Source organism: Gracilinanus agilis, chromosome 6, assembly GCF_016433145.1.
Source record: "Gracilinanus agilis isolate LMUSP501 chromosome 6, AgileGrace, whole genome shotgun sequence".
Classification (NCBI taxonomy): Eukaryota; Metazoa; Chordata; class Mammalia; order Didelphimorphia; family Didelphidae; genus Gracilinanus; species Gracilinanus agilis.
Genome location: NC_058135.1, coordinates 244,335,326 through 244,347,377, shown reverse-complemented (window position 1 = coordinate 244,347,377; position 12,052 = coordinate 244,335,326). Strand labels below are relative to the sequence as shown.

Genomic DNA, 12,052 nt, shown 5'->3' with positions numbered 1-12,052 from the left:
CCTTGTTAAGGGAACAAAAGCTATTAGGGGGTTTTGTGTGTGTTTTTTTTTTTTTAGTTTAAACCACCAGCTATTTTTCTGAAGATGAGAAAGGCAGAAATGTTTGGGCTGATAATGTTTCTAACAGATTGGATTACAATTAACAGGAAAAGAAATGACCCACATTGCACTGACAGACACAACACCAAGAGCCCAATGTCAGACCAGTATCGTATTTTCCTTCTGAAGCTGCTACTGATTAACAGCGAATTTCCTCAAACAAATGGGATCTAAGGATGTACTCACAAATGCTTGGCCAGAAGCCAGCTGGTCCATAGCACTTATTCCTTTGGTAAAGGGGGGATTATTTTAAAATCTCAACTCTGCCTGCAAAATAAGGACTATATCTGTCCTCTGCCTACCTCACACAGGAGCCAGAGGGACCTCACAGGTCATCTCCTCCAGCCTCTTGATTTTTATAGAAAGGAAATCAAGTCTCAGCAAGTTTAAGTGACTTGTTCAAGGTCACATGGGAACTTAAGTGTTGGAAAGACCCATCCAGGTCCTCTAGATCAATCTGTTGCTCTTCCTAAGTTATTCTGAAGCCAAATTACTAGAATCTTTTCTGCCAACTGTATAAAAATCGCATGTTATTAAGCTCTGATAGTAATTACTAGAAATGACAGTTCATAAATATTATGATTTAAAAAATGAAGTCTCTACACTCACTGCAGGGGACCCCAGAGACCTGACAGACTTACTGTGCCCTCGACTTAGCTGCCAGTTAATATTGGGAAGCAAATGGATTCATATGGCAGAACAGAGATGAAAACTTGCAGTAATTCCTACCCCACCAAATAAACAAAGGAAGAAAACCAGTATCCGGGAGTTCTAATGACTCTGAAGCCTCTTTGCCCTAAGCTGGGGATACAGATGGTTTTCATCCTGTCCTCAGCACAGGTGTGTCTCTGCTGACAATCCTTTATCTTCTCACCAGCCTCAAGAGGCAATTTCAGTTTTCACTGAAGCTAGCAGCTCTGGCCTGGATGAGGCCCTGGGGACAAACTAACCTGATAATTATGACTTAGTTAAGACTACAATCACATTTTGCCTTCCAGGCACACAAAACTATTGGGAAAGCTTTAAAGGTACAGTGGCTTTCACTTTCACCTATTTGACCTCAGACCTGATATATACTAAGGCACAGGGAGGAGAGAAAGAGAGACAGAGAGACAGGGAGACAGGGAGACAGAGCTGAGGTGAGAAGGGGGGGGAGAAGGAGAGAGACAGACAGACAGACAGACAGACAGACAGACAGACAGACAAAGGGAGAGGGAGAGGGAGAGGGAGAGGGAGAGGGAGAGAGAGAGAGAGAGAGAGAGAGAGAGAGAGAGAGAGAGAGAGAGAGACAGAGAGAGAAATTCTCAGGATTTCCTACCAAAATGGTGACTACCTACAGTAGTGACTTTGTTGTTCAGTAGTTTCAGTTTGTGTTCTGCTCTTTATGACTGCCTTTAGAGTTTTCTTGACAGAGATATTAAAGTGGTTTACCATTTCCTCCATCAGCACATTTTATAGATGAGGAACTGAGGCAGACAGGGTTAAGAGGCTTCCCAGGGTTACACAGTTAACTAGTAAGTGTCTGAAGCTGCATTTGAACTCATGAAGCTGGTATGGGATAGAGGGGAGTTATTTATCCTATCTGATGGATAGCTCTGAATTGAATGACACCAGTGACTGGTTCAGGAGCTACTCATTGGCTGTATCCATGTCTGAGGTCGGCTACCTTGTTCTATAGAAAGTGAAAATTTCTGAATACTAATCCACTTATCCATAGTAACCTATAGGTAGGGGACTGAACCTCTTGGGACTTTAGTTTTGTAGGATCTTAGGATAATGGATATAGAACTCAAAGGAACTTCAAAAGCCCCCTAGTCCAATTCCCTCATTAAATAGAATAACAAAATGAACTTCAGAGTTAAGTGTGACTTGCCCAAGGTAACTCATGTAGTAGACATCAGAAGCAGGATTTGAACGTAGGTCTTGTGAATTTAGAGGCAGTGCTTTCACTAGATCCCCCCTACAGCTTTAAATGTATAACCTTTGTCTCCCTTGTCATCTCTACTGTCAATATATGTAATTTCTACCCTAAGCATAGTCCTTTAGTTCCTTTGCTCATAAGGAAAACTTGAAAATACTGTATTAATTAAATTGAGCTCAACTGAACAGGAAAAGTCAACCTAAAGACTGGAGTCATGTAGTGGTAGCCCCACCATGCCAAAATTAAGGAAGCTTGGAGAAGATGAGAGTCTGAAAGGGAAAGGCATCAAAAATGCTCTCCTGAAATGTTTCTCAGCTTAGAAAAGAGATCTTGGACATCTTGGAGAAAAGAGATCAAGGAGAAAAACATAGAGAAGGGGAAATGAGTCCCTTCTTTCTCTTCTTGCTGAGAATCCTTTGCAGCTTCCTAGGGAGGAGTGTGATTAGGGAGTGGCAAATGGAATTGGGAAGTGAGTTGGGGATATACTGGCTTCATAAATCTCCCAGTGGAGCCTGAGCTACTAACTTACTAATGGGAGACTCCTGCCTAACTTAAATGCTTTTACCTAGACTGGCAACAAATGCTTCACAATGGTGCCTTAGGGATCACATTATGGTAAGGTCCATGATCTGTGTGGCCTATCATAGAACCAGTCACTAAAAAGCTACAAAGATCATATAAGGAGGCAGATTCAGCTCTATTTTGCACAGTTACCTACCCATACGGTGGCCTTCAGCTTGAAATGGTACTACTTCATTTCAGTCTTCAATCAGATTATATTTAGCATCCCTAAATGCCTTTTCTAGTTAGTGGAATGAAGTGAACAGCACGGAGGGCCAGGAGTCATGGCACCTGGGACACTTACAAATTGTACAATCATAGAAAAGTTGTTTCGTCTCTTTGGTTTTCAAGTCCCTTATTTATAAAATGCAGATGTAGCAGTGGCCTATCACAGATGGTTGTGGCAATGGTGAACTCCAGGAGGCAACATGATACAGGAAAAGAGCAAAGCTTTGGGAATAAGAAGACCTATGATTGCTATCTGTTTGATGTTGGACAAGACACTTTCCTTCTCTGTGAGTCTCTGTTTCTCATCTATAAAATGAAGAGGTTGAACTTAAGCCTTCTAAAGTCATTTAGCTGGGGGCAGCTGGGAAGCTCAGTAGATTGAAAGCCAGGCCTAGAGACTGGAGGTCCTAGGTTCAAATCTGACCTCAGATACTTCCCAGCTGTGTGACCCTGGGCAAGTCACTTGACCCTCCCATTGCCTACCCTTACCACTCTTCTGCCTTGGAGCCAATACACAGTATTGACTCCAAGATGGAAGGTAAGGGTTTAAAAAAAAAAATAAAGTCATTTGGTCCTAGATATGTAGAGGGTTTAAAAAATTCTAAAAAATAAAGCAAGTGTTAGGTATTGCGGTAGAGTTTGCAGCATTGACTTCGAATCCTCAGAATGAAAGGTGTAATTTCAAAACATCAAAAATCCAAGGTGAAGGGAAGTAGGAATGCGAAGCATAAATAATTATTTTCTTCTTCTGGCAAGTCTTCTTGGGAAACTACTGATATTCAATGAGTACTTTGCTCACAGTTCACACTGACTAGATTTTTTTTCCCTGAACCATATAACAATTTTGGGGGAGAAGTTTCATTGGATTACATAAGATTTTGCCAGCCAAATCTAAAATAATTTCCAAAAGTTAAATAAGTGTTTTCTGAAAGAGAGCCAATATGTAAACTTACAATATTAAAAAAGTACTAATAATATTTTTAACACACATGTGTAAGTCATTCTCTAATGAAATTTCCAGCGTTTATCAGTGATCTTTTACATGCCAAATCCAATGGTTTATGCTCAATCTTCATCCTTCTTGACCTCTCTTTAGGCTTTTGACACAGTTGATCATTCTCTTTTCCCTGATATTTTCTTATCTCTAGGTTTCTGGGATTCCATTCTCTTTTGGCTGTTCTATCTATTTGACTACTCCTCAGTTTTCTTTATTGGATTATCACTCAAGTCATGCTCACTAACTGCGGGTGTCCCACAGGACCCTTGTCCTGGGCTCTCTCCCTTTCACAACTTTACAGGGGTATATCATTAGCTCCTATGGATTTAATTATCATCTCTATACTGAGGTTCTATTTTCTACTTATTTAGTCTTAAGGTGACCTCCATATTTGCATCACCAATTGCCTTTCAGACATCTGGAAGTAGGATGTTTAGTGGATATCTTAAACTCAACATGACTAAAATTGAAATCATAATCCTTCCCCCTAAATCCTCACTCATCCAAACTTCACCACTCTCCCAGTCACCCAGGCTGACAACCTAAGTGTCATCCTTAACTCTACTATCTCTCATCCCCCAAATCTAAGCTGTTGCCAAGGCCTGTTGATTTCACCTTTGCAGCATCTCTCGAATATGCCCCTCTTCTCTCCCCTGATAATGTTATCACCCTGGTACAGGCACTCACTTCCTCACATCTAGAAAATTATAACAGCCTGTTAATTGGTCTGCCAGTCACAACTCTTTTCCCTGTCTTGAGCTTAAGATTCTCCATAAAGCTGCACAGCTCCAACTATGTCACTCCTCTCCTACTCAATAAGGCTCATTGGCTCCCTATTACCTCCAGGATTAAATTAAAAAATCCTCTGTTTTGCATCTGAGGCTCTTCATAACCTTCCCCCCATTCCTATCTTTCTAATCTTCTTAAAACTTATATCTCTTTCCCACCCAAATTCTTTGATCTAGTGACAGGCACCTCCTCTGGTTGTTCCTTGAACAGGACTCTTCATCTCTAGGCTATAGGCATTTTTTTCTAGCTTTTCCCCAAGCTAAGAATGTTCTTCCTTCTTTGCCCCCGCTGCTTTCCTGGCTCCCCTCAAATCCCAGATAAAATCCCATCTTAGGAAGTCCCTTACCTTTAAAGGTCAATTATTACCTATTTCTCCTCTACATGGCTTGTTTGAACATATTTGTTTACATATGTTCTCTCTCATTAGATTAGGAGCTCCTCAAGGGCTGGAACTTTTCTTTTACTTTTCTTTGTATCTCCAGTTCTTAGCACAATACTGGCACAGAGTAGATACCTAATAAATACTGCTGAACTGACAAGATAGAAAAGTTCAAAATTCCAGCATATTAGGACCAATCTCAAGGTCCCAATTTATTGTCAAAGACTCACTTAATCACTAAAATGAAATAGTATTAGTGATAACTGCAATGTTGAAAGGAAGTAAAGGAAGAAACTTTTCAAAATTAAATTAAGAGGTTTTAGCCACAGGAAGAAGTTCTTGAATGTAGTTTTTGGAATTCAACCTGAGTCAAGGTATGGTAGGTAGGTCGTTTTTACTATCAGTTATCAGGTTCACTGTTCTACTTTGATATTTCTCTCTCTCTCTCTCTTTCTTCAGTTCACAGAATTCCTGCCAAGGTCTCCCACTTGAATTCTTATCTGATGCTTGCCACTTGTCAGAATCCTCCTCATTTGTTTCTTTTGATTTTTTTTTATCTCAACTCATTCTATTTCTGATAGTTGGGAGTAGCCTCTAGTCTTATCATGTAACCATTTTCATCTTCTTAGTCTGATATTGTTTGGTAAGGAGGTAAAAGGGAGGAGGATGAAGAGTTCTGAAATTATTATCTTCACTTACTCTTTCAAATATCAACTGAAAGTTTGCTGAGATAAAAAACCCATTGGCAGACCTGATGGCCACCTTAGATCTATCTAAGTCAAGCATTTATATCAGTTTTGGGTAATTGCCCCAAAGATATACTGGTAACACTGAATTCACATTCAAGCTGCCTTCATTTGGGCACTCACCCATTAAGACCTTTCATTCATTTTCCTTCTATCAATGAATAGATGGCTCTCTGGAGTAAAGTTAGCATTTTTAATGACTTTTCTAGTCATACCGCTAAATCCTTTACTTATATTTTTCTAGATGTCATATTATTTCAGTTTCTCTTTTGCTTCTTCCACCTTTCCTTTGTTCACCTTATTTCCAGAATGATAAATGATTCCCTATAAGCCTTTACCAAGTTGTTGTTATTGTTGTTTTTTTAATGCAAAAATTGATTAAGAGGTTATTTAATAGAATGGTCTTGCATTTAGAGCCAGTGGACTTGGATTTGGCCTGTGGTGAGTTGCTTCATCCCTCTGGGTTCCAGGTTCTTCATATGTAAAATTAAGGAGTCTGATTTGATGAATATCTTTTTAGGTCCCTATATGGGTAATGGGGCAGCTAGGTTGCACAGTGGAATAGAGTGATGGGCCTGAAGTCTGGAAGACTCATCTTCCTGAGATCAAATCCAGCTTCAGATGTTTACTAGCTATGTGACCCTTATCAAATGACTTAACCTTGTTCGCCTCTGTTTCCTAATATGTAAAATGAGTTGGAGAAGGAAATGGTAAACCACTCCAATATCTTTGTCAAGAAAACCCCAAATGGGTTCATGGAGAGTGAGACACAACTGAAAGTGATTGAATAAAATGGATCACAGAATTTGGAGATGGAAGGGACTTCAGAGATCTCTACTTAGTCCAGGATTCCCATTTTACAAGTCACAGTTTAGAACCTGAAGGAACCTCCTGGGCCATCTGGTCCAACTACCTTGTTTTATAAATGAAGATGTTAAAGCCCAGGGAAGTTAGGGGACTTGTCCAAAGTCACCCAGATAGTAAGAGAAATGATCCATCTCTAAAAGCTTTAATGGAAAATTTCCTATTAGTACTTTTTCTTTTAAGAATTCTAGAAGGGCATTGATTTGTTATGCCTTTTCATTAAAAAGATATATTTATATGTGTAATATGTAGATATATTCAGTGTATATATGTAACCATTTAATTATATAATCTAAAATAAAAATTTCAAAATATCCAAATAAAAGCTTCCTATGAATGAATTTACCATCATTCAGCCTATAAATTGTTACATATATTATGCTATGTTAAAAGTAATTTTAGAGATCAAAGCTCATTAACATTATCAAGGACAGATAAATCAACTTCTGTCCTAAATTATAAATTACGGCACACAAAAAGAAATGTACTAATTAAGTGTCAGAAATGTCAACCACAAAATATTTTGTTTAACCTACTCCTTTCAGCTAATCAGTCTTAGGAAACTGAAATCAGTTTTTCTATCTATATATTATACTTTACATAGCAATGGGAGAGGCAGCAGTGCTATAGCAGATAGGGGCATTTGCCTCAGAGCCAGGAAGATCTGTGTTCATATCCTTTTTCCTAACACAAAATGACTTTAGGATCATGGGTAAATTATTTAATTTCTGGGGGCAACTGGGTAGCTCAGTGGATTGAGAGCCAGGCCTAGAGACGGGAGGTCCTAGGTTCAAATCTGGCCTCAGACACTTCTTAGCTGTGTGTCCCTGGGCAAGTCACTTGACCCCCATTGCCCACCCTTACCACTCTTCCACCTAGGAGCCCATACACAGAACTTAAGGGCTAATAAATAAATAAATAAATAGATGAACAAATAAATAAATAAATAAATAAATGACGTGATTTCTCAGAGTACTGGGCAATTCTCTAAGGCAGGATTTTTTTTTTTTTAAAACCTGGGCTCTGTATATAAATTTCAAGGAGTTTGTGAAATTCAATGAGGAATTTTTTTTTTAAATTTTCACTACATACTCAGTGAAATTTAACCTTTCTTTTATTTAAGAAGTTTTTAAAAATTATTCTGAGGAGAGAAAAATTTCACCAGACTGCCAAAAGAGTCCATGACTTAACAATGTTTAAGAACTCCTGCTCTATGACTATAAATCACAGGATAGTTTCTGGTCTGTATGAATAGAGGAGATTTCCTCAACAAGAGTTCTCAAAGGCAATAAAATGAAATGTCTGGACAAAAAGAAAACAAACAAACAATAAACCAAGAATGGAATCTAAAATAGTCCATTTGTAAACATTGAAGTGATTCAGAGATGAAATGAAATTACAAATACAATCTCCATCCTGCCAAAATCTTCCACCCTAAAATACATAAATAAGCCCAGCTGTGATCTGTGATAATTCTATTAGCCCTGCAATCAAGCATTAAATTAAACTGTCTACTTCAGATTTCCTTGACTGCTGCAGGGGGAAATGTACATTGTAAGACCTATGTTCTAGCTAATAAGGTTTTCTATCCAACTACACATTTATTGGATAACATAAGTAAACAAAATAAATTTACACATTGAGAAAGCTCCATTGAGGGTATTTCAGCAATTAAGGTGTGGCAGGCTCTGTTCTGTTATGGTCTGTCCTGGTTTAATCCTAACTGAAAGTATTTCATTCTCAGGGAGTATTTTTTTTCTTGCCAGAGTATAAAGGAAGGATATTTCTATGGACCATTCATCCAAATAACGTCTTTGCTCTGCTAATAACAAGATAATTTAACACACTAATCCACCTCCTCTTGCTCTGGGATCATAATTAGAGGTTTTATTTTTCTTAGTTCTTTTTCACTAGTCAGAATCAACTTTAAAAAGGGTTCCTTCCCCTTTTTCATGTTGACTAAAAAAAAAAAAAAAAAAGCTTTCCTAAGAAAGCCTCATATGTAGTTCTCCTTTATGAGGATGACTTCAATGTTTATCCACTGGCTACTGTGCCCTACAAAAGCCAAAGGACTCTGAGCACTAAAGAATCTGTTTTTCACAAGGGAACTCTTGAGATTCATTAGAAGTTTCATCTTCAGGGGGCAGCTGGGTAGCTCAGTGGATTGAGAGTCAGGCCTAGAGATGGGAGGTCCTAGGTTCAAACCTGGTCTCAGCCACTTCCCAGCTGTGTGACCCTGGGCAAGTCACTTGACCCCCATTGCCTACCCATACCATTCTTCCACCTAGGAGGTAAGGGTTTTTTTAAAAAAAAAAAGAAGTTTCATCTTCATCATCACTACAATGTCACCCAATAGAGTTGAGGCAGGCACCATATGCACAGTTATCTCAACATATTCAGCTGCTTAGTCTTGAGTTTATCTCCAAATGGAGCACAAAACTGCCCCCTAGAATTTATGCTGCTTCTCATCAAGTGAAAGGTAGACGGGTCAAGTATTCGGAAGACCCAACAAAAAAGATGGCAGTGATGAAGGAAGGGAATTACATTTTCCCTCTGAGGGCAAAGACTTCAATAGCCTACCAAAAAATATACACAAAAAGCCAACTACAAACATCTTTTGTGCAAATCTGTGTCCTTAAAATGGCTTCCAAAGTAAGAAAGAGCAGAGTTCACAGGTGTAGGATTTGAGACTAGAGCAAGCAAAGGTTGCTTATACCATTATACTAGGCACCTTGAGATTTCGTCTTCTTTTATTATTTTTTTTTTTTTTTTGCCACAGGCTTCACATAATTCACCAGAGACTAATCCCCCAAGGTTTCCTTCCAAAGTGCAATACCTAGAAAGCTGGTTAACAAGAGAGGAAATGAAACATACTCCAGGTGCTGAATTAATATAATGAGGGCATACAATGGCCTACATTCCAAATAACAACAAGAACCCAAGACTGGAACTACTCATGCTTACTATAAGTGGTTCCACCAAAACTGGGTAAAAACAGAAACAACTGACAACATTTCCTTACTGCTTCCTTGACAGTTAAGGCCTTTCAACATGGTAGGCTTCTTTTCTCCAAGATTTTTGCCCCAATTTTACTAACTACCCTCCTTTTTTCCAGCATTGGGTGACATAGCCTTGTCCCAGTCAGGTAACTAAGTTTGCTCACTCTCATGTCAAAAACTTTGGAATATGTTCCTGAATACTTAAGAATTCCCAGTTTCTTCCTCCGGGCTAGTCTCTATCTTCCTCCACCCCTACCCCCAGCTTTCAAATCTGACATTGTTTCCTATAAGCTTTCCTGATTTGCTCTCACTTGCTGCTAATCATTCCTCCATTATTCTACATATTTTTTTTCTAAATGCACTATAGGCATTTGAAATGATTTACATGCTTCTTTTTTCCTGCCTTTTTTCTCTTATTCCTGTCCTCTCTCCCTCATTGTACTGGAGAATATTTTGAAAACAAGAGAAAGCATCCTTCAGCACCTTCCTGTTTCCCCTATTTGTCAGAACTCTGAAGAATAAGCAATATTATACAGTTAAAAGACCAATTAGGAGCCTGCTTACCTGTCAGCATCTACAAGACCCAGTGAGGTGTTGCGTTGAAGTGTCTCTCGCACCACAGCCATTCCATCAGGCAGCCGATTCAGTCTCCGAGTATAGAGACCCAGTCCACCATCAGTCATGTACCTTCAAAGAGAAGGAGAGATGATGCAAATACTGTACTCAAAAGCAAGACACACATGGTCTTGTCCTGTAAGCCCGCAGGGGCTGCTGGGGCCACCAAGTATCTATCTCCTGCTCCACTCAGGGAAAAGGCTAGAGCGCCCAAGGGCTCCCTGATGTCTGGCCTCAGATTACAACCTAAGAATAATACCCCAGTGACTCAGAGCATCTCCAGCCTGAGCAGGAAAATAGAATTGAACTTATTAGCCCTTGAATATTTAAAGGATCCATAGTTTGGCTGCTATGAGAACTGGCTCTTAACGACATGCATCAGCAACCACATATAATATAGGAGATCATTCTGTGAGTGTTTCTCCAGCCAATTTTTCAGCCAGTTCTGTGGTGAAACTATCTGAATTTGGTTTAACTGATTCTTGAACAATATACATAAAGTACCTTATTGGCCTAGACTTATGGCAATGCAGATTGATTATTTAGCCCACATTCAAAGTAATCTGGGGAGCCTGAGGAGAAGAATTAAGAAGACTGACTTTCCAGTTAATTTAAGACATTCTTATCAATGATAAGAGTGAGATATGCAGTTACTGATGGGGAATTAGCATATCAGAGCATCAAATTGTCAAAAGATATACAACACAGGAAGAAAAGAAGTTTCTTAAGCAACTAATCTAAAAATCCACTTTGTGGAGTGCCATGAAATCCTCCAAAAAAAAAATAGCAAATATAAAATAGCAAATAAGTATTTGTCACAAAGAGAAGAAAGTGTTTAACCCCCATTGCTTAGCCCTTACCACTCTTCTGCCTTAGAACCAGTGCATAGTGTTGATTCTAAGAGGGAAGGAAAGGGTTAAAAAAAAAGAGAGGGAAGTGCTATGAAATAATATCCCAAAGAACTGATGGAGTCTGATGCGGATCAAAGCATACTATTTCTCACGTCAGTTTATTAACAGTTTTGTTTTGAGATTTTGTTTTTGTGTGAGTGTGCTCTTACGACAATGACCAGTATGGAAGTGGGTTTTGCATAATACATGTATGGTCCAGAAAAAGGAAGAAAAAAAAAAAAAGAAATGATGTCACCAAGTTATTGCTGAAGTCACAAAGAATAATATGACTTTAAGTACTTTGGTGATTTAATCCAATCTCATCCAGTTAATTTCAAGTGTCTAGATCAGTGATGGGCAAACTACAGCCTGCAACCTGCGGGCCACACGTGGCCCCCTGAAATGTTCTATCCTGCTGGGTGACATTTTTCCTAATATGACAAATACAATGAGTAGGATACAATACAATGAAAGAGTTGCCTTAGAAACAGACTGACAGATGAGCATTTCCTTTCCTTTGGCCCCTTCTTTGAAAAGTTTGCCCATCATTGGTCTAGATCAATTGGAATGTTCTGTATGACTAATGCCATGTCTGATAAACTGTACTCCATTATGTAAAATACCAGCATTAAATACAAGGTAATGATCCCTGGATTTGGAATTAGGAGGACCTGGCTTTCCATCTTGGCTCTGCCACCTGTGAAACTGGGCAAATTACTTAACTTCTCTGTGCCTTCATTTCCCCTCATAAAATGAGTTTGGGAACTTGAAAAAATGCTCCAAATCACTAGTAAGAAAATGCAAATTAAAAAAACACCAAGATTCTGCTTCATGGTCAACATGATAAAAGGCAAAATAGCCAGTGCTGGAGAGGCTATGGCAAAAGAGACACACAGACCTATTTTTTTTTAAACCCTTGTACTTCGCTGTATTGTCTCATTGGTGGAAGATTGGTAAGGGTGGG

General features: G+C 38.9%; 1 protein-coding gene across 3 annotated transcripts in view; it reads right to left on the bottom strand.

Annotated features, from left to right (window-relative positions):
* The window catches only part of NAV2 (neuron navigator 2), a 482,122-nt gene that overhangs the window by 149,916 nt on the left and 320,154 nt on the right, over positions 1 to 12,052 (bottom strand). For all 3 annotated transcript variants that reach the window (XM_044681285.1, XM_044681287.1, XM_044681286.1), the window contains one exon: positions 10,148 to 10,270. In XM_044681285.1, coding sequence (XP_044537220.1) covers positions 10,148 to 10,270 — 123 coding nt within the window. The remainder of the gene's footprint in view (positions 1 to 10,147; positions 10,271 to 12,052) is intronic.